General features: G+C 45.0%; 3 protein-coding genes across 4 annotated transcripts; 2 read left to right on the top strand and 1 right to left on the bottom strand.

The window, feature by feature from the left end:
• Nucleotides 1-1,350: 1,350 nt before the first annotated feature.
• LOC112884453 (beta-galactosidase 8) lies at nucleotides 1,351-12,887 on the bottom strand. 2 transcript variants are annotated; one of them, XM_025949837.1, is made up of 19 exons: nucleotides 12,502-12,887; nucleotides 12,269-12,382; nucleotides 11,462-11,657; nucleotides 8,059-8,147; nucleotides 7,888-7,968; nucleotides 7,685-7,779; nucleotides 7,023-7,093; nucleotides 6,756-6,846; nucleotides 6,551-6,668; nucleotides 6,373-6,468; nucleotides 6,241-6,289; nucleotides 5,737-5,927; nucleotides 5,573-5,644; nucleotides 5,347-5,493; nucleotides 5,060-5,110; nucleotides 4,771-4,966; nucleotides 2,312-2,457; nucleotides 2,129-2,206; nucleotides 1,351-1,844 (listed from the first exon to the last, which is right to left on the bottom strand). In XM_025949837.1, the coding sequence occupies exons 1-19, from the start codon at nucleotides 12,568-12,570 to the stop codon at nucleotides 1,758-1,760; spliced, it is 2,037 nt and encodes a 678-aa protein (XP_025805622.1). In that variant the 5' UTR covers nucleotides 12,571-12,887; the 3' UTR covers nucleotides 1,351-1,757. The 2 variants fall into 2 exon arrangements, with proteins under 2 accessions (XP_025805622.1, XP_025805623.1); XM_025949838.1 differs by having other exon boundaries at nucleotides 2,129-2,194; nucleotides 12,502-12,882.
• A 163-nt stretch (nucleotides 12,888-13,050) lies between these two features.
• LOC112884464 lies at nucleotides 13,051-16,997 on the top strand. The gene is made up of 7 exons (XM_025949848.1): nucleotides 13,051-13,226; nucleotides 13,735-13,853; nucleotides 14,706-14,788; nucleotides 15,035-15,156; nucleotides 15,648-15,812; nucleotides 16,512-16,605; nucleotides 16,697-16,997. Exons 1-7 carry the CDS (start codon nucleotides 13,196-13,198, stop codon nucleotides 16,902-16,904), a joined length of 822 nt encoding a protein of 273 aa, XP_025805633.1. The 5' UTR covers nucleotides 13,051-13,195; the 3' UTR covers nucleotides 16,905-16,997.
• Nucleotides 16,998-17,157: 160 nt separating this feature from the next.
• On the top strand, nucleotides 17,158-20,816 carry LOC112884463 (probable ADP,ATP carrier protein At5g56450). The gene is made up of 2 exons (XM_025949847.1): nucleotides 17,158-17,914; nucleotides 20,027-20,816. Exons 1-2 carry the CDS (start codon nucleotides 17,546-17,548, stop codon nucleotides 20,651-20,653), a joined length of 996 nt encoding a protein of 331 aa, XP_025805632.1. The 5' UTR covers nucleotides 17,158-17,545; the 3' UTR covers nucleotides 20,654-20,816.
• The last annotated feature ends 156 nt before the right edge of the window (nucleotides 20,817-20,972 follow it).

The raw sequence follows: 20,972 nt of genomic DNA, 5'->3' as shown, positions 1-20,972 counted from the left end.
GGAGCAAAAATTTTACCATTTGCCATTTTGCCATTTGGCCTTGATCCAAACAGGCCCGGAGCTTCCTGGGGGTGGCGACCGGAGCGCCGGGAACTCTGACGTCTGACGGCGACCGAGACCCCGGGGAGCTCCGGCGAACCATCGGGCGCCAGCGCGGCGGCGCGCGCGGGCGGGCGGGGTGACCAGTTTTCCCCCGGGGGGACCGTCGGCGTCGTCGCCTCGCGCGTGTCCCCAAGACACGAGGCTGGTCCAGCGTTCCAATCAAATCATTGAAGACTACGGACGGATCACCTCGCGCGCCCCGTTGGGAGATGATGACTTGTCAGGTGCCACGGCGCTCCTCGCCGGATCCGGCGACACTTGTCACCCGCCCGGCCGAGCACGGACGACGGCATTCACACGTCGCTGTCGGCCGCCAGCGAGGGAGACTTCGGTTTCTGGAGGAGGCGTAGCGTCAACGGTGACGGTCTGATGGAGTAGTAAAACTGGCGCCTTCAAATTTGGCAATTATTACTCGGTTCCTCAATCAAAAAAAGTGAAAGGGAAAAAAATCGTCGCTGAAAAAAGGCGGGAAGAAAGGATACAGGACACTTGGCCTGCTGCTGCTGAGCCGCTGGCTGCTGCCGTGCTGGGGATATGTACCAGGACCCGTCGCTGTCGCCGATCGTTACGTGTCCCTCGTCGTGGAGCCCCGGCATTAGCCCAAGTGTCCAGGGCCACCTTTTCGTACCTGTGGACAAAGCTGCCTGCCAGAGCTACCTAGCATCTTTCTATATCCGTGGGGCACACGTAGCCCTCTCAGAGAGAGGGGAGAAAAGCCTAGCACACCACCACGTAGACGGCTCGTTTGTTGGAGCAGGGTTCGGCGCGGTCGTTCCCATCGACGACAGGGTGGAGACTGGAGAGGAGGGCGGCAACGGCATGCGAAACATGCCTTGGCGATGGCGAACGAACTCTGGCTCCAACAACTCCCCCCATCCGCGCTTGGCTTTGGAGGGGCCGAGGGGAGGCGGTTGCAAAAAGGTCTCGCTCGGTTCGGCGGAAAGGCTGGAGACGCCGAGCCGTGCACGGCAGGGAGCGCGGAGACGTGGCGGCAGCTGGCAGACCCCCCCGGGGGAGGTCGTTGGAGTGCGGTGTGAATTGTGATCGTGTGTCTGGTGCGGTGGACAGGTGGAGGTGGGAGTCCGGTCGCGCCTACGGAGGAGGGCGTTAGGAAGTGTGTGGGAGCTTTGGGCTTCTGCTGGGCCTCTCAATACAAGCGGCAGTGGGCTGGGTAGGCTGAAACTCCTTTTCCATTTTGGTCCAAGGTAAACAAACATTCCGAATTCAAGCCGAGAGAACCCCACTCACTTCACTCAAGTGCCAGTTCAATTCATCTTGGTCCGATTATCTTGTCAAATTCAGAGGCCACTTGGCTCAAGTGGCGGGTTAATCCACTACATGAGCGTTACGATCTGACACGGCTCGCGAGATGCTGACATGGTGATCTTGTAGATTCATCTGTGCTGAAATGGTGACTCCCAGATCTGAGAATACAATGTTCAGTACAGAGCGCGATGGATGCACCGTGGATCAACATATACGACGCGGGGTCTAGAGAATGAACCCTGCTCTCCTAATCATGGCGTGATGCTGTGAGTGGCGCAAAGCGAAGGGCATCTTTTGGATGGCAGCACACTAGCACCAATGTTGAGAGGAGAAGCGAGAGGGAGACCAAATCCGCTGCACCGTGCTCTGCACACCACGTGCAACCATTCTTACTGTTTTGGACCGCATGTGAAATCTGGATCTGTTACTAAGTTGACGGTGAGCTCAGGATTTGGACCGTGCAGTTCAAAGATTACCTGAAAAGAATAAGATCACGTTGCGTATGTTACTTTCTTTATCTCTTAATGAACAGGTAAAGATCGGCAATCAAATGAAAAGAACTCTAGCTGGTAATAATAAGGATGAATCTGAACAGTAAGTAATTTACTTAATCCAGTTATGCTAGATGTTTACCCTTTTTTCTGAGCATAGAAAGGTGGATCATGCTATTTTCCCACTATTTTCAGAAAATGTACAGTGAAAGCATAAAAACAATCATAACCAAAAAGTGTATCACCATAAGAACAGATAAAGTACATACAATAATGTTGTCTCCAGGTCTCAGGATTGGCGCGGGAACATAAAGGGCACACTGTGGTCCACGTGCCTGGAAAAAAAACTGTTCAATTTCAGCTCAAGTGAGCAAAACATAGATTCTTTATTAAAAATAAAAAATAATTGGAATTCATAAATAAATAGCAGAACAGAATGCACATGATTTTACCGGCCAAAATCTTCCAATGTTGAAGTTGTTCACAAAAGCAACACCCTTGTTCCAACCACGAAATAATATAAATGTATCCTTTATCTCACTCTCAGAGTCAATATGGAAATGGCCTTCATAAAATTCAGGTTCTGCAGAAGCACTTTCTGTCATAAGATGATGCAAGGATATTCAGTTTTAAAGCAGCATGCTATTTTAAAACACACACACACACACACACACACACACACACACACACACACACACACATATATATATATATTAGATATGGCATTTGACATCCAAGTAGAAACCAAACACAGAAACATGTTGATTACCGATTCTGAAAGAAAAGGTACACTTCAGTTAGTTGTTCAATTCATGTGCCAGCTCAACCAAAAAGAATATAAGGAAACCCATAAATATATGTTTTTACGAGAATTTCCAGATTCAATATTCTTGTTGACTGGCACAGAAAGAGCTCTAGTGTTCCACTGACTTTAACTGATCCAAACAACAAATGGGGTCAACCATGCCATGAGATTCAGAAAGTTATCCTTATAGTTATTATGTGATAAATGAATACTTCGAAATTTCACACTGATAGTTAACACGGCAAAATTTATGCAAAACTGCAATCATGCTCCTACAATCAGTAGTTCAGTACTATCCTAGAAGTGAGCTGTTGCTCATGCATGAACCATACAACAACAACAACAACAACTTAGCCTTTTGTCCCAAGCAAGTTGGGGTAGGCTAGAGATGAAACCCACAGAAAACAAGAATAAGAAACACAAAAAGTGCATAAGCCAAAGGAAGAGTTAGGGGTTAAACAAAAAGTAACAAAGGTCACGGTTCAGTTACATTAATTGCTAATCTCCAAGCGCTCCTATCCATAGCTAATTCCTTAGCGATATTCCACTCCTTAAGGTCTCTCTTAACCGTCTCGTCCCAAGTTAGTCTAGGTCTACCTCTACCTCTCTTTACATTATCGCCCCGCTTTAAAACTCCACTACGCACCGGCGCCTCGGGAGGCCTCCGTTGTACATGTCCAAACCATCTCAACCGATGTTGAATCAACTTCTCATCGATAGGTGCCACCCCGACCCTATCTCGAATCTCTTCGTTCCGGATTCTGTCCCTTCTTGTATGCCCGCAGAACCAACGCAGCATACGCATCTCTGCTACACTCAGTTGCTGGACATGTCGCCTTTTTGTAGGCCAACATTCAGCACCGTATAGCATCGCTGGGCGAATCGCCGTCCTATAGAACTTACCTTTTAGCCTCTGTGGCACCTTCTTGTCACAGAGGACGCCCGAAGCCTGCCGCCACTTCAACCACCCAGCTGAAATTCTATGTCTAACATCTTCATCAATGTCTCCATCTTTCTGAAGCATTGATCCTAGATACCGGAAAGTATCCTTCTTGGCCACCACTTGACCTTCGAGGCTAACGTCCCCATCCTCATGCCTAGTCGGGCTAAAGTCGCACATCATATACTCGGTCTTGGTCCTACTCAGTCTGAACCCCCTCGACTCTAACGTGTGTCTCCACAGCTCTAACTTCATATTAACCCCTACCCTACTCTCATCAACTAGCACCACATCATCAGCAAAGAGCATACACCAAGGGATATCACCCTGTATGTCCCTTGTGACCTCATCCATCACCAAAGCAAATAGATAAGGGCTCAATGCTGACCCCTGATGTAGTCCAATTTTAATTGGAAAGTCACTGGTATCGCCATCACATGTTCGAACACAAGTCATCGCATCCTTGTACATATCCTTGATGAGGGTAATATACTTAGTTGGAACTTTGTGTTTTTCCAAGGCCCACCACATGACGTCTCTCGGTACTTTATCATACGCCTTCTCTAGGTCAATAAAGACCATGTGTAAGTCCTTCTTCTCCTCTCTATATCTCTCCATCAACTGTCGTACTAAGAAAATCGCCTCCATGGTCGACCTCCCAGGCATGAACCCAAACTGGTTTTGGGTCACCCTTGTCAATCCTCTTAGGCGATGCTCGATAACCCTCTCCCAAAGTTTCATCGTATGGCTCATCAGCTTAATCCCCCGGTAGTTAGTACAACTTTGAACATCTCCCTTATTCTTGAAGATCGGTACTAATATACTTCTCCTCCATTTCTCCGGCATCTTGTTTGACTGGAAAATTAGGTTAAAAAGCTTAGTTAACCATACTACCGCCCTCTCGCCCAGGCATCTCCACACCTCAATGGGGATGCCATCGGGACCCATCGCTTTACCTCCCTTCATCCTCTTCAAAGCCTCCCCGATCTCTGCCTCCTGAATCCTCCTCACAAAGCATGAACCATGATGGACCATAAATTGTGCCTGACTAGTGTGAGAAGATCACAGCTGCATGCAAATTAGATGACTGACCATTTCACTGCTTGCAGATGTTTTTGGTTTTTGAGGAAAACTGCTTGCAGAGTTATTTGAATATGGAGACTTACCATTCGAATAGAACAATGATTCCTGCAATTTCTTTTCTGAGTGACCATGAATAACGGACTCTTTACTAGCTCTAATATCAGGCATTTGAGTGACTAGTTGGAGTTTTGGAAGGTTGTCCAGTGAACTGAATGTAAGTGGATACATTTTCCAGTGACAGAGAGTGATGCCATCTAATTGAATAGGAGATAGTATTCCCTGTATTTCAAAACTGGGCAATAATCAGCACAAGAAGCTTATAACCATGGCAATGAAGTCGATGCAACTAGCAGGAGGCAATGTGATACTTACCTTCCGGTCAAAAATATATGGCCCATAATTTGTACGACCCATATTTTCTACCTGTAGAAAAAATGTGTATATGCTAGTAAGCCACAAATCACTAAGTAAGAATAATTTAAATATTCGAAAGGAAACCTGGAGAAATACCACCTCCATTCTTTCTTTAAATGATGTTTTAGGAATGGAAAAAAAGTTCCTTTTAATGCGATTCACTAAAATTCGATTCAATTAACAATAATTGCAAACTTGTAATACTCAAGCAAGAAAAGTTTTAAAGAAGATGCAAGAAAGATTACCAGTATATATAGGCTTGTATTGGATGAACATCCTAAATTTGGTATTTCTAGTGTTTTACTAGACCATCTTTCAATTACACCAGCATATCTTAGGTTTCTGACACTGTCAGTTGAGCAAGACAGGAACACCTGAGCTCTGTCATGTACCTGCAGCAACCCAGAATTTACATCTTAGAAAAGATGAACTTCTTTCATGCCAAGAAACATCAAAGATGAAGGCCACAACCTTTGGAATTGATAGGATGCTTGATGGGAGTTTCCCTTGGTATTCTGACATGTACAATAGAAATCCAAACATCTAACAAAAATCACAGAAATATGAACTGTAAACTTACTCGATATGTTCAGCAACAATAACGGAAATACAGATATGATTAGATTTGTTGATACCTGGCCTATCTGTTCCATAGACAGCGGATGCTCTGAAACAGCACCTTTCAAAGGATCACTGATATTATCAATGATGTCAAACAAAGATGCAACCTTCTGTAATTTCACAAGCCCATAATTTGCTTTTTCAATGTCAGAAGGAAGTGGACGAAGAGGAGACCCAGTACATTCATGTATTACTCTTCTTAGTGCTGCTTGAAAACACCAATTGTAATGAGAAATCAAAACACAGAAATAAAGCAGTGCTTAAGAAATCAGTTCCAAACATATTAGTGCTTTTGGGAATTTGTCAGAGATTCAGAATGAAGTGAATCCTAATCCATTAATCTACATTGGCATACACATTATTGGCAGATTATAATATTCCATTCAAAAATCTATTCAGTATTCCATTTTTATCTCATGCTGAATTTAAGAAGCAGAGACTAAAGTGCACCAAAAAAAAAAGGTTCTTTTTTCATTCCAAGTGTGTGAAATTTTAGATTGGAAGATATCACAGCATGCCTTTGTATTTTGAATTATGCACATCTCCATGCTCCTTAATTGGTGCATCCTGCCAGTAAAGAGGTCATGCAAATAAGTTAACTTGCAAAAAAAAATTAATAAACGAAAGAAATTATTGGGAGTGATACTTGCATAGTCATAAGAAGTAAGGTCTGGCTTGTAATCAAATTCATCTTGGCCAGTATTTGCACCATTATAAAATCCAAAATTGGTCCCACCATGAGCCATCTGGATAACCTCATGAAGAAATAGTATTAATATACCTAGACTACAAATGCAATGAATTGGTGAATGAGCTCCATGGACAGACATAGAGTACAGCAGAACCATTGTGGCACAAAATTGTTTTAAGGGCTTTAGCAGTACTAGTGGCATCTGTTGTTGCCATACTTTCACCCCAGTGTGTTAGCCATCCAGTATAAAATTCCCTGAAAAGTAAGAAGGGCCAACACTAGGTAAAGCCACACCCAAAAATACATGACAGATTATTTGAACAGGATGTATAGCCAACTTACGAACTTAGAGGGGCTGATTTTCCTGGTAAGTTGAATTTCTTCTGTAATCTGAATATGGGCCATGGATTGGATCCGGTTTCAAAATCAACAGCTGCATATCAGACATATTATTTATTTCCTAAAGTGATTAACTGAGGAAAAACAGGGAAAAATATAAGTTTGTAAGGTTAGAAATTTAGGCATGTCAGGATATGAAGAAAATATGATTCTTTACTGAAGGCAACAAATCATCCACATCCTGACACAAGCTCAGTTATCATATTTTACCAGCAAAAACATCATCTTGAGAAATCGATCCATTCTTTAAATTGCCCATGGCGCCTCCATCAGTTGTATAACTGAAAGATGATTTAAGAGTACACAGTCACGACCTTGGTAATTAGAACCAAATCATATTAAATCAACTGAATGAGAGCACCTAGGAAAATTCGAAGCTATCAGAACTCTCACAAGTCTGGATTCTGTTTTCTCTCTCTTTTGTCACTGCATAGTGCTCATGTTTTCTCTATACTATTTGAGCAATATAACAGTTCAATATACCCAATCTCCCTTCTATTGAATAAGCATGTGGGTGGTAGCATTTCAGCCAAATTCTTATAGCATCCCCACTATCAACCCCACAAACTGGCACAGTGGTATAAATAATATGTTTGCAGTAATATTTGACGAATTTCATAAGGATAAAGCCAACAAGGGCAGCTGTGGTTGTGGTTATAATATACTGTCACACACATCTTTTTAATAACACTGATACACGGATGTGGCCTCAGTGCTGTTGTACAAAACTTCCATTATCCCATACCTAATCACTTCTATAATTTTTAATAAACACAACTTATAAAGTCAATTCTGAAATGGACCTGCAAATGCTGAAAAGAAAACTGCACTAATTTGTATAGCTAATAGTATGAGAAGAGAGAACTGTGTACAGAACAATGTCGTTTCCAAGATATCTTCTAGCCAGTTGAACAAGGTAATGAAGGTAATTCTTGTCATCTCCAAATGAACCAAATTCATTTTCAATCTGCCAGATCGGCTATACAATTAGGCTCTTCCACATATGCAAAATCTGGATACACCAGAAAGGAAAATGAACGGCGCAGAAAAGCAACTTAAACCCTGGTGAACTTGCCTGAACCATAATAATTGGACCTCCATTGCTGTATAATAATGGTGCCACTTTCGGAAGTAGTACTCCCCACCATCTCCCCACCTGGAAAATGTAGTAGCATTGGTCAAAATATCTCCAGAAATATCTAAAACCAATGATATACACCCTAAGAATGTGCTTTGGTCAGAATACCAAGGAGAGATATGTCGAATCTGATGATCGCAGTTTAAGGGAAGGTTCTACAGTGAGCAACCAAGGTGGCAAACCTCCTAAGTCCCATTCTGCAGTGCACACATTACAAATTATAAATTTCAATAGAAGCACATGCAACATCACAACTTAATCAACTTTGAAACTGATGAATAGTGTGCATAATATAGGTTATGATAATCATGACATTACTTCATCACGTTTAGGACATCTACATGGTCTCGAATGTAAAACTGAGTACTTCATTTTACAAATAAGTGGAGGAAGGTTTTATGTCTTCTTCCATCGATTCAAAGACCGATCTATTCTGTACTATTGAAAACCAAGAAGTGGCTCTTCTGACTTTCATAGTGAAACATTTGAAGTGCATTAATCCCTGCAGCAATAATAATAATTCTGTTCATTGCAGTATATAACACTGCCGTTGCCGGTCCCAAGCCCGCGATGAGAAAATGTGGAGGGTTGTGTTAGGTTTGGCGAACCAGCGTAAAAAATCAGCCACTCTAATGGAAATGAAACCTAAGAGCCTTAAGGATGGAGTTGTAGATGTTAGGAGGCAAGGCGACCGGATTATCCTAGTGCGGTTGGTTATTGGAGATTTGGCTCTGAATGTGATCAGTGCCTATGCCCCTCAGGTAGGTCTTAGTGAGAGCTCCAAGAGTCGGTTCTGGGAAGATCTTGATAGCATGGTTAGTACCGTGCCTATCAGTGAGAAGCTCTTCATAGGAGGAGACCTCAATGGCCATGTGGGTGCGACTAATGTAGGATATGAGCGAGTACACGGGGGTTTCGGGTATGGTAGTAGGAACGAGGGGGGGGAGGATGTTTTGAATTTTGCGTTGGCCTACGACCTGCTGTTAGCGAATACCCTCTTTAGAAAGAGGGAGTCCCATCTAGTGACCTTCCATAGTGGACAATACTCGAGCCAAATCGATTTTATCCTTGCTAGGAGAGAGGATAGACGTGCCTGCTTAGATTGTAAGGTGATACCTGGGGAGTGTGTTGTCCCCCAACACAAGCTTGTGGTGGCGGATTTTCGTTTTCGGGTATGTGCCCACCGGGACAAACGTGCCAAGATTGCGAGAACGAAGTGGTGGAAGCTTAGAGGGGAAGAGGCTCAGACGTTTAAGGAGAGGATGCTAGGCGAGGGGCCTTGGGAAGAAGGAGCAGATGTAGATGATATGTGGCTAAAGATGGCGATATGTGTTCGGAAGGTGGCCTCAGAAGTGTTTGGTGTGAGTAGGGGAGGCAAGCAGGAAGTGAAAGAGACTTGGTGGTGGAATGACGAGGTGCAAAGGGCTATTAAGGAGAAGAAGGAGTGTTTCAAACGCCTTCACCTCGACAAGAGCGCAACCAACATCGAGGGATATAGATTAGCGAAAAGGTCTGCAAAGCGAGCTGTAAGTGTAGCGAAAGGTCAGGCTTTTGATGATCTGTATCAACGGCTAGGTACGAAGGAAGGAGAGAAGGACATTTATAGGATAGCTAGGACCCGCGAGAGGAAGACAAGGGACATAAACCAAATCAAATGCATCAAGGATGGGACAGATCGACTTCTGGTGAAGGATGAGGAGATTAAGGACAGATGGCGAGAATACTTCGACAAGTTGTTTAATGGGGAAAATGAGGGTCCTACCTTCGAGTTGGACGACTCATTTGATGATACCAACAGACGCTTTGTGAGGAGGATTCAGGAGGCAGAGATCGGGGAGGCTTTGAAGAGGATGAAGGGAGGTAAAGCGATGGGTCCCGATGGCATCCCCATTGAGGTGTGGAGATGCCTGGGCGAGAGGGCGGTAGTATGGTTAACTAAGCTTTTTAACCTAATTTTCCAGTCAAACAAGATGCCGGAGGAATGGAGGAGAAGTATATTAGTACCGATCTTCAAGAATAAGGGAGATGTTCAAAGTTGTACTAACTACCGGAGGATTAAGCTGATGAGCCATACGATGAAACTTTGGGAGAGGGTTATCGAGCATCGCCTAAGAGGATTGACAAGAGTGACCCAAAACCAGTTTGGGTTCATGCCTGGGAGGTCGACCATGGAGGCGATTTTCTTAGTCCGACAGTTGATGGAGAGATATAGAGAGGAGAAGAAGGACTTACACATGGTCTTTATTGACCTAGAGAAGGCGTATGATAAAGTACCAAGAGACGTCATGTGGTGGGCCTTGGAAAAACACAAAGTTCCAACTAAGTATATTACCCTCATCAAGGATATGTACAAGGATGCGATGACTTGTGTTCGAACATGTGATGGCGATACCAGTGACTTTCCAATTAAAATTGGACTACATCAGGGGTCAGCATTGAGCCCTTATCTATTTGCTTTGGTGATGGATGAGGTCACAAGGGACATACAGGGTGATATCCCTTGGTGTATGCTCTTTGCTGATGATGTGGTGCTAGTTGATGAGAGTAGGGTAGGGGTTAATATGAAGTTAGAGCTGTGGAGACACACGTTAGAGTCGAGGGGGTTCAGACTGAGTAGGACCAAGACCGAGTATATGATGTGCGACTTTAGCCCGACTAGGCATGAGGATGGGGACGTTAGCCTCGAAGGTCAAGTGGTGGCCAAGAAGGATACTTTCCGGTATCTAGGATCAATGCTTCAGAAAGATGGAGACATTGATGAAGATGTTAGACATAGAATTTCAGCCGGGTGGTTGAAGTGGCGGCAGGCCTCGGGCGTCCTCTGTGACAAGAAGGTGCCACAGAGGCTAAAAGGTAAGTTCTATAGGACGGCGATTCGCCCAGCGATGCTATACGGTGCTGAATGTTGGCCTACAAAAAGGCGACATGTCCAGCAACTAAGTGTAGCAGAGATGCGTATGCTGCGTTGGTTCTGCGGGCATACAAGAAGGGACAGAATCCGGAACGAAGAGATTCGAGATAGGGTCGGGGTGGCACCTATCGAGGAGAAGTTGATTCAACATCGGTTGAGATGGTTTGGACATGTACAACGGAGGCCTCCCGAGGCGCCGGTGCGTAGTGGAGTTTTAAAGCGGGGCGATAATGTAAAGAGAGGTAGAGGTAGACCTAGACTAACTTGGGACGAGACGGTTAAGAGAGACCTTAAGGAGTGGAATATCGCTAAGGAATTAGCTATGGATAGGAGCGCTTGGAGATTAGCAATTAATGTACCTGAACCGTGACCTTTGTTACTTTTTGTTTAACCACTAACTCTTCCTTTGGCTTGTGCACTTTTTGTGTTTCTTATTCTTGTTTTCTGTGGGTTTCATCTCTAGCCTACCCCAACTTGCTTGGGACAAAAGGCTAAGTTGTTGTTGTTGTTGTTGTTGTTCATTGCAGTATATAGACACAACTATGTCTTCAGTCATTGGCATGTTGAATCCATGAACTTTCAATACAAATGTCAACTTACCTCCACAGATGTATGGACCTACACGAAGCATGACCAGCATTCCTAATTCTTGAGCAAGTCTCAGATATGATTCAAGATCTGCAAAGCCCTTGAAATCCCAACTCTGTGGTTCTGGCTCATGCAGATTCCAAGGTACATATGTTTGAATTGTGTTCAAGCCTAGTGCCTTTGCTCTTAAAAGGCGATCCTTCCAGTACTGCAAGCACCAATGAATTGGAGAAGGTAATGATATTATAAACAAAGATAACAGATATACCTAAAAGAACATATTGGCATATGCTGATAAATAAGGTCAATCACAGAGGTATTCACACTTTCGTATCAATGAATAATTTCATCTCTAGATGATCCAGGTGGGAACAATCATCCCCCCATCGTTGTTTCAAAAAAAGGAGGAGGAAGAAGAAGCTGGTGTATGGCAGAAAATAGCTAGGTATATCATAGAATGCTAAAACCCCTCCAACGAAATTACAGTCAAGCTTAATTTTCTGAGACAAGGTCGTCCAGTATTTCGACTTTAACAACATTTTGGAATGTTGGTGTCTTCAACAATATTACAGGATAAATCGAAGTGTTTGTAGAACAACTGGAATTCAAACTCCAGCTACTATTTGCTCATACGCACGTGAGGCACTGAGTATTGACAAATGCTTTAATTGCTGAAACCCTTGGAGATAGATTCACTCCAGCCCAAGCAGTAATAAATTGGTTCAACACCAGTCTATTAGATGGCAACCTTAAGAGACTGTCACTCAGCCACTCCTCCGGAGCAACGCAGGAACAACTGCTAATAAAGGAGAATCTCACCTCAGGAACAATGCGGAAGTAGTGCACGTCGCCGCCGACGATCTGGAACGGCGCCCCATCCTTCATGAAGGTATCATTCTCGATCCAGAATCTTCTCGACGCCTCGCCACCGACCTAACGCCCAATCATCCACAAGACCAGAAGCATCGCCTTTAGTTCAGCACGGGCTCGGCAAGGAATCGCCAGACCATCGGACCCCAGACAGCAGCGAAAAGCGTGATGAGCGTACATACCGACGAGGTGAGCGCGAGGTAGAGGAGGACCGCCAGGAGAAGGTTGTGGAAGGCTCCACCGGAGGCCATCCCTGAACTCGTTGAGCTGCCGCTGCAAGGCTCCTCCCAGCCTGCGCCTTTGGGTCGCACTTGTACCGCGGGAAGCGTGCCTTACGAGCCACGCCCAATCCCAAAGCTTCGGGGAACGCCGTGAGCAGGACGCCCTTCTGATCGAGACCGCCGCGAGCACGGGCCCGAGTTCGGACGCGGCGGGGAATTGTGGTGTGGTGTGAGCAGCGGTCCTTGCAGCTTTAGCCGTGCTGCGGGCAGCGCGTGCGCCGTTGCGCCGGCGGCTGTGGTTGGCCCTGGCGCCAGCGGGAGTGATGGCCGTGGACCCGTGGTGGCCTCTGGGTAGGTAGGCGGGCGCGAGTGCTGGAGTCTGGACAAAGCTGCGGTGCCACGCTGGCGAGTGTTGACTGCTATGCGCGTGTTACCCCGTTCGATCCTGTACAAGGGCAGATCTGGACCGTCCATACCGGCTTCGCGTCTTCGTTTTGCTATGCTCGAGTCCTCCCGTTCAGGTTCTCTGCTCTCAAGTCGCAAACGCTCCCCCATCCTCCGCGCGCGCTCCTCCGGCAAGCCGCGTATCTCGTGGTCGACTGTGCTTTGAGGCAGGCCGGTTCGAGGGCTCCTCGCTCACCTGCCGTCCTCGTCCATGCCGCCGGAGAAACCCCCACAGTCCCGAGGTAAGAGCCCCCCGCGCGAGCTTGAGCAAGGGTTTATATGGGTGACTGAATTCTTAATCGATCTGTTACTTTCCGCCGAGATTGTGTGATTGAGGACATTTTATAGGGTAGCATGATATTAGGATTTTTCAATCTCAGTTCAATTGTGGAGATCACATGGTCAACTCCAGTTAGGCAGCTACAAATGGCGGGTTTCAGAAATTTAGTCACAACTCTAGAGATTTAATCGAGCTGTAGAGCATTGCCCAGCATGTGTTGGCTACTTCCCTACTTTTCCACTTTGAAAAAGGTCGGATTGTGATTTGTGACCCTTCACTTGGCCAAATAGGCTAAGTCTTATTTGGTGTGTACTGTCATAGTTAAATTTCTGAAGAGTTGTAAGGCTTGAGCTCTCTAAAGTGGGTGTCCATATTCAGAATCTTGATTTATACTTGATAACATATTTTATTCCGAACATTTACTACTATGATCTTGTAATTGTATGATGGTTTGAACGTGTGGCATACAGTTCATTGTGAACAAAGAGTTCTAATTTCAAATGAGCATGGGGAGAAGCTTGTTGGTTTATTACATCAAACAAGTTCGAAGAAACTTGTGATCCTTTGTCATGGATTCCGAGCCACAAAGGCAAGTCCGTACCATCCATAGGAACTTTTGCATTTAAGTATATTAGATATTGAGTGTAGCCGTCTAAAGATTATTATGTGTTTAATGTCTTTTTCCCCTACTTGTGTTGCTTCCATATATTATATCCTTAGAACAATATAGTCTAAAGAGATATTTAGTATATAATTCTCTTCGATACTAATTCCCTGTGTGTACTTTATGAGCATGTCAAGTGAAGTGACAAATAGGAGTATAAATCTAGTTGTTTGAATATCAAAGATCTGAAGATTCTTGCATGTCAAGTGAAGTGACAAATAGGAGTATAAATCTAGTTGTTTGGATATCAAAGATCTGAAGATTCTTGTATGGCTTCATATTTGGTCTGCTAAGATTATTCTTTTGGGTGGGGATGAGGCGAGGCATTGCTTTATTTGTACTCATAACATTCTAGATGATTCAACAGTGTTGGTTCAACTGCCCCCCCCCCCCCCTTCTTTTCTCTTTTTTTAATATTTTTTGCGGCAAACTTTTGCTTGTGCAATTTTATTCCACCTGTGATGTACCGTATGTTTTCTTATATCAATGTGATACAAATCAAAATGCAATAGAGGTCTTGCTATTCTTATTGTAAAGAAATGAGCAAGAGTAACACATTGCTACCTGCCTAACCATGATATATTCTCAATGTATGGCAACAATAACAGCATGAAGCCTTTTAATCCGAGCAGGTTCGGGTAGGCTAGAGATAAAATCCCATGGGAATCCAAAATAGAGCAGAAAGGATTATGTATAAAAAGTTAATATGTTTCTGCTTGAGCACTATACTATTACCATCACTATTAATAGGCTGGCAGTTTTGAACAAAACTTGCAGGATGACAGCATCTTGGTTGAGCTTGCTGCTGCCATCACATTGGAAGGAATTAGTGCTTTTCGGTTTGATTTTTCTGGAAACGGGTAAGCCATCTGTAAACACCTTGGGGTGGCCATCGCATATGGCATGATAGTGTCATCGCAGACCTTTAATGTTAGCTTTGAATTAAAATGTTTCCACGCCCCTTATACCATGTCAGCTATTGGCCAAAGCCATAATTCTCCCATTTGTATACTAGTAACACAGTTCCTTGAGTAATTTTTCGTTCTGACAGCCACATTGAAGTTGTCTTCTGTTTATACTTATTTTTGCTCATTCTTTTTTAAAAGCGAAAGTGAAGGTGAATTCCAATATGGGAGCTACAGAAAAGAGGCAGCTGATTTACGCTCTGTAGTATTATATTTCTCAAAACAGAAATATGACATAATTGCTCTTATTGGGCATAGCAAAGGTAGGTTAGCTCTTGACATATGCAATACTGTTTTCCTTTTGTGTTGATGCCTATTATGCACAGTGAAGTATATGTTCATGATTAGAGAATTGCATTGTCATGCATAATTGCCTTCAAAAGTTGGTAGGGATGCAATGTTGAAGTACTGCTTTCTGGATTTGTTGCTTCGTGGATGGACAAATTAAGGAACATTCATTGTAACGGAAAGTAATCACTTTGTAGTTTAGGGTGCCATACCTGCCATGTATATGTATTCTGATCCCCCTTAATTTTTTGTGTAAGTTGAATGTCTGAGCTGATATTGGTAGTAGGCAGTAGCCACTATTGTTTGCAGGAGAATAATTTCAGCTTTGTCATTTACTTCTATTGTTCAAAATACTTGGCCAAGTTTGCATGGCATTCCTTTTCTCATGATGTGCTTTCATCTTTGTCAGCAATAGACAATGCAATTTACATTCTATGGTCTTTGTACTTGTATTCCTTACCTTCAGGAGGAAATGCTGTGCTTCTATATGCCTCCAAGTACAATGATGTCCCCATTATTGTGAATATTTCTGGCCGATTTGCATTAGAGCGAGGTATTGATGGGCGCCTTGGGAGGAATTTCATGCAGAGAATAAATAAAGATGGGTACATAGATGTCAAGAACAAAAAAGGTATATGCTTTCTGTACGTGATCTGGTATTCTCTGTTCATGCTATAACTCTCTAATTGAATTGAATATCGTAAAGTTTTATAATTAAATAGTACAAGGTCAAAGAAATGCATCTGATGTTCCGTCAGTCCTGGAACTATCAAAAGTTAAACTATATTGTCGGTGGTTCGGCTCAATCTTTCCAAACTAGGACACATGCCAATGTAGTAGAACGATTATAAAGTGGCTCATAGCACTTCCACTTCCATTTTAGTGCCTTTTTGTTACTGATGATAGTGATGCCTCTGCCACTGGCATGATGCAGTAGGCCTTGGTGCCAAAGCTTTATTCTTTTTGGGTTCAATGCAGGTATCACAGGGTTAAGCTTGCTGGGCAGCTAGAAACTTAACCACAAAAAAATCTAAAGCCTTAACTTTAGGGAATAGAGTAGCAGCCTCAGACGGCTTACAATGTGCAGCATCTTTTTAAGCCCCGGCATCAAACATGAATACAATGTGCAGCATCTTTTTAAGCCCCGGTATCAAACATGAATACAATGTGCAGCATCTTTTTAAGCCCCGGTATCAAACATGAATACAATGTGCAGCATCTTTTTAACCCCCGGTATCAAACATGAATACAGGCTAGAAACATCATTATCTCAGGATTCGTTTGTAAAATTCACAGGCCACTGCAATCTTTTGGTTTTGTTCTCACGCAGGGGAGGTCGAGTACCGGGTGTCAAAAGCGAGCCTGGAAGATCGGCTGAGCACCGATACCCTTCTTTCCAGCCGTGCCATCAGCAGAGACTGCAGGTGACACACACACCTCTTACACCTCATCCAACAGGCATCTGCTCCCTTTTCCTTTCCCTGACGGAGACTCTGTTCTGATGCTGACGCGCAGGGTTCTCACGATCCACGGCGCCAAAGACGAGATCGTCCCGGCGGAGGACGCCCGGCTGTTCGCGGCGAACGTCCCCAACCACGAGCTGCGCATCATCGCCGAGGCCAACCACCGGTACGCCGGCCACGAGCAGGAGCTGGCCTCGCTCGTGCTGGGCTTCGTCAGGCCCCGTCTCCAGAGCACGTCGCCCTTGCGTCCCAAACTGTAGAACGCTGCGAAACCATTCGTGATCGAACCCGATGAAATTCCTTGGTTCCGATCCGAATTGAGATGGCGTTATCCGGACTCGAAGGTTGCTAGACTTTCTGGTGTCCGAATCAGTTTGGCTCTCTGATTCAAAAAGCCGGTGCCGGGCCATCTAATCCGATCCATTCGTCGTCGCGCACAGCTGGCCACGCCCTCTCTGATCAGGAAAGGGAGAGCCGGAGAGGGCCATTTGGTTCCACAATTCCACTGTGTCGCTTGCTGCGCGGTGCTGTGCGGTGACAGTGACAGGCGGGCCCACATGGCATCCGTGGAGGAGGATAGGATCGAGATCGATCGATGGAGAGGACGGACACGCGACGCAACGCAACGCATCCGATGGAAGGCCCATCCCGATGCGCTCACGAGCCCGAACCGACGCAAGTGGTCGAGCCCAAGCCGGAACGACCCGAGCCGGAACAAAAGTCCCCCTCCGAATGCGACGCACGCACGCACGCCGAACCGAGTAGCGCTGAGTAGTAGTAGTGCTAGTGTGCTGTTGAGGTGGGGGGCCTCAGCTCTTCTCTGGTCTCTGGACGCCGCGCCCGAACAGCGCAGGGGGTGGAGAGCGAGCGGCGGAGTCCAAAGGGGGGAAAAGGGAGGCGAATGAGCGAGGAGGCAGCGGCGCGGGCGGGAGTGGAGGAGTCCATCGGGCGGCGGCGGGAGCGGGATGGGCGCGGGGCGGCGGCGGGGCTGGCGGCGGGGCGGGTGTGGGACTTCGAGCGGGATCTGGTGGCGGGGGCGGTGATGGGGGGCGCGGTGCACACGGTGGTGGCGCCGATCGAGCGCGTCAAGCTGCTGCTGCAGACGCAGGACGGCAACGCCGCGCTGCTGGGCAGGGGGCGCAGGTTCCGCGGGTTCGCCGACTGCGTCGCGCGCACCGTCCGGGACGAGGGGGTGCTCTCGCTCTGGCGCGGCAACGGCACCGGCGTCATCCGGTACTACCCCTCCGTCGCCCTCAACTTCTCGCTCAAGGTTCCTTTCCCTTCCCTTCCCGAACCCGCAAACCCCCCACCGTCATTTGTCTGTTCGCTTTCATTCCATTGTTCTCGTGCATTACAAGCTAGAACTCTCGTTTGCTTGAGGTGCTGTCGGAGGACATCGGATCAGATGCAATCTTGTGATTATTTTGTATTAGGTTCGTGGTTCCATTCCTTGTTTCATCCCTGTGCTTGGCGTATTTATGATAAGCTAGTCAGGAGTATGGAAAAGTAGGTGGTTGCTTGGTTTGGGACCTTGGGGGCATCGGGCATCCAGTACTATCCGTGTTTGTGCTTGCAGCGTGCGGTGTGAATGAAAGAATATTGGGTCGCCGCTGTTGGTTCTTCGTTTCTTTGTTGACAACAGATGAGATTTGGTGGGATTTGGCTTTCTAGAGATAAATGTTTCCCACCACAAATGACAAAAGTGTGACAGAATAAAGCGATCATTTTCAGAGAGCACTAGATGCTAGCAAGTACCCCCTGAATAATGAACGCTGTCTTCTGTGCATATATTTTTGCACTTTTTAGACTAGTTGTATTCGTTGGACTTCGAGTAATCATTTTTTTCTATCGAGGATCCAGGCTTTTGGGATAATCCATGAGCAGAATTTTGACGATTGATTCCTTGGATGGTATTATGCTAATACTGTTATATTGTCATATCTTGTCAGGCTGATCTCACTACAATGAATAGTTGGTTTCTTGATTCCATCAAGATTGTTCAAATCATTAAAAAAAGATCTGGGGATTTACTCATGGATTCATTCGTCGTTGTTTATCTTGACGTCATGCATGCTTGACTTATAATTTAATGGCACATAATACTTTGTTACGAAAGCTTGGTTGCTAAAGATTAGAACTGTCAAACAGTTTTTGCGCAAGATGACAAGAGGATATGTTTAAATAACAGCTATTGTCTTGAATGAACAATAGAGTTCCGGATATAGTTTCTGGAGCATCTATTGGACTTGGCATTGCTGTTTGGAATGTAGCAAATATCATAGATTCATAATGTCGTATTTTTATTCTTTATTACAATGTTGTAACGTGCTTTGGAAGGTATGTCATATTGTGATGTGAACAGTAGTTGATTTTGTGAGCATTACTGACTACGAAGTGAAGTCCATAGTAGACATATTATCAATGTGGAAAAATTCTTCATAATCCCCTGAAGTATATGGGTTCGTCTACTTAACCCCCTAAACTATAAAACCGGGTATTGAACACCCTAAACTATTCAAAACCATCTAAATAACCCCTTAGGCGGTTTTGAAGGGTGGTTTTGCTTAGGTGGCATGCTGATGTGGATAAACTTGCGTATATAGCATGCATAAATTTGTCTATAAAGTATAACAAAACACTTTGAAACCAAATATTTATGACTTCTACTTTCAATATCTTTACTCTCTCTTTGTTTAATGTGGATGATTCACATGTCATTCGTTAAGTCACTGCCATGTCAGCATTCATATAAGGCGCCACATCATCAAAACCACCTAGGGGTTATTTAGACGGTTTTGCATAGTTCAGGATGTACAATATCCGGTTTTATAGTTTAGGGGGGTATGTAGACGAACCCATATACTTCAGGGGGTTATGTAGACTTTTTCCTATCAGTGTTTTACCAACTGTAAACAATAGTTTTTCTTTACCAATACATAAAGCTATCTGCTGTTCTTGACCTTCATTTTTGAAAAGCCTTGAGTTAGAAGTTCATGGTTAGGACACTAAATGATGCGCCATATCCAGGTAATACAAGTCTTGGAGACCAGCTTGAACTTGTACTGTACATGGCCATTGCCTGTTATATGCCCCGCCATCTTTAAGATATATTTTTTTTTGTATCAACCTTTTACAGCTAGCATGTAACATGTTCCTTATACATGAGCATGATGTTCAATTTTCTTAATTAACCAAGAGTATATGAGTAAACTTAGAAGGTTTGATGAGTATGCTCATGATGTTGTAATACAAATACATGTTCCTTTTACATGAGTGATTGTTAGCTCCTGAGGATAGTCTCAGAACTCAGATGGTTATATCTAATCCATTACCTCTCAGAACTCAGGTGGTTATGTCTAATCCATTACTATTTTTCTTTCAGGATCTGTACAGGAACATACTGAAAGATGCCGGAACCTCAGCAGACAATAAGTTAGCTTCTATCGCTCTTACCAACTTCTTTGCTGGTGCTGCTGCCGGATGTACTACCCTGGTTCTCATCTATCCACTCGACATTGCCCATACTCGTCTTGCTGCGGATGTTGGCCGGACCGACACCCGCCAGTTCAGAGGCATTCGCCATTTTATCCAAACCATCTACAAGAAAAACGGCATCAGGGGCATCTACAGGGGATTGCCAGCATCACTCCATGGGATGGTCGTCCACCGGGGCCTGTACTTTGGCGGCTTCGACACCGCCAAGGATGTCATTGTGCCTATGGAGTCCCCCTTGTGGCAGCGCTGGGTTGCAGCACAGGCCGTCACGTCCATGGCAGGGCTCATCTCCTATCCGCTGGACACTGTGCGGCGGAGGATGATGATGCAGTCGGGGATGGAGGTGCAGATGTACAGCAGCACCCTCGACTGCTGGAAGAAGATATACAGGCTTGAGGGTGTCAGATCGTTCTACCGCGGGGCGCTGTCTAACATGTTTAGGAGCACTGGTGCGGCTGCCATACTCGTTTTGTATGATGAGGTCAAGAAGTTCATGGATAGGGGTAGGTTGTAACTGCTATAGAGGGGTCCTTCACAAATTTTTGGATTCAACATGGGGGATGCGATTAGGCCAAAGGTACAGGGAGCAGCAGCTCGAGCATTTTGTAACTGGATGCTGGTTTCCTACTTCTTACTAACCATTTGATGCAACGGCGCCTCATGGTAGTTCTCTTTCACCTTCTCTCCCTCTTTCTGAAAATGCTTGGGCGTGTATTTTTTGTTACAAACTTTTGTTGCGCAATTGACGTGACAGTGAGTTGTTTTTTCTCAGCCGCCAAGTTTGAATCACCACATCGGTTGTCTCTTTCAAATTGGAAGGAAAGTTGGGATCA

The sequence above is a fragment of the Panicum hallii genome, chromosome 3 (assembly GCF_002211085.1).
Source record: "Panicum hallii strain FIL2 chromosome 3, PHallii_v3.1, whole genome shotgun sequence".
Lineage (NCBI taxonomy): Eukaryota > Viridiplantae > Streptophyta > Magnoliopsida > Poales > Poaceae > Panicum > Panicum hallii.
Note: the sequence above shows the minus strand (reverse complement) of the source record. Positions and strands in the feature narration are given on the sequence as shown.

Coding starts and splice junctions, on each gene's coding strand:
- LOC112884453 (XM_025949837.1), bottom strand. CDS start 12,570: ATGGCCTCCGGTGGAGCCTTCCACAACCTTCTCCTGGCGGTCCTCCTC. Junction 12,383..12,501: donor ACCTCGCGCTCACCTCGTCG/GTATGTACGCTC, acceptor ATTGGGCGTTAG/GTCGGTGGCGAGGCGTCGAG. Junction 5,111..5,346: donor ATACAAGCCTATATATACTG/GTAATCTTTCTT, acceptor TTTTTTCTACAG/GTAGAAAATATGGGTCGTAC.
- LOC112884464 (XM_025949848.1), top strand. CDS start 13,196: ATGCCGCCGGAGAAACCCCCACAGTCCCGAG. Junction 13,227..13,734: donor GAAACCCCCACAGTCCCGAG/GTAAGAGCCCCC, acceptor TGTGGCATACAG/TTCATTGTGAACAAAGAGTT. Junction 16,606..16,696: donor GCCATCAGCAGAGACTGCAG/GTGACACACACA, acceptor GCTGACGCGCAG/GGTTCTCACGATCCACGGCG.
- LOC112884463 (XM_025949847.1), top strand. CDS start 17,546: ATGAGCGAGGAGGCAGCGGCGCGGGCGGGAGTGGAGGAGTCCATCGGG. Junction 17,915..20,026: donor CCCTCAACTTCTCGCTCAAG/GTTCCTTTCCCT, acceptor TTTTTCTTTCAG/GATCTGTACAGGAACATACT.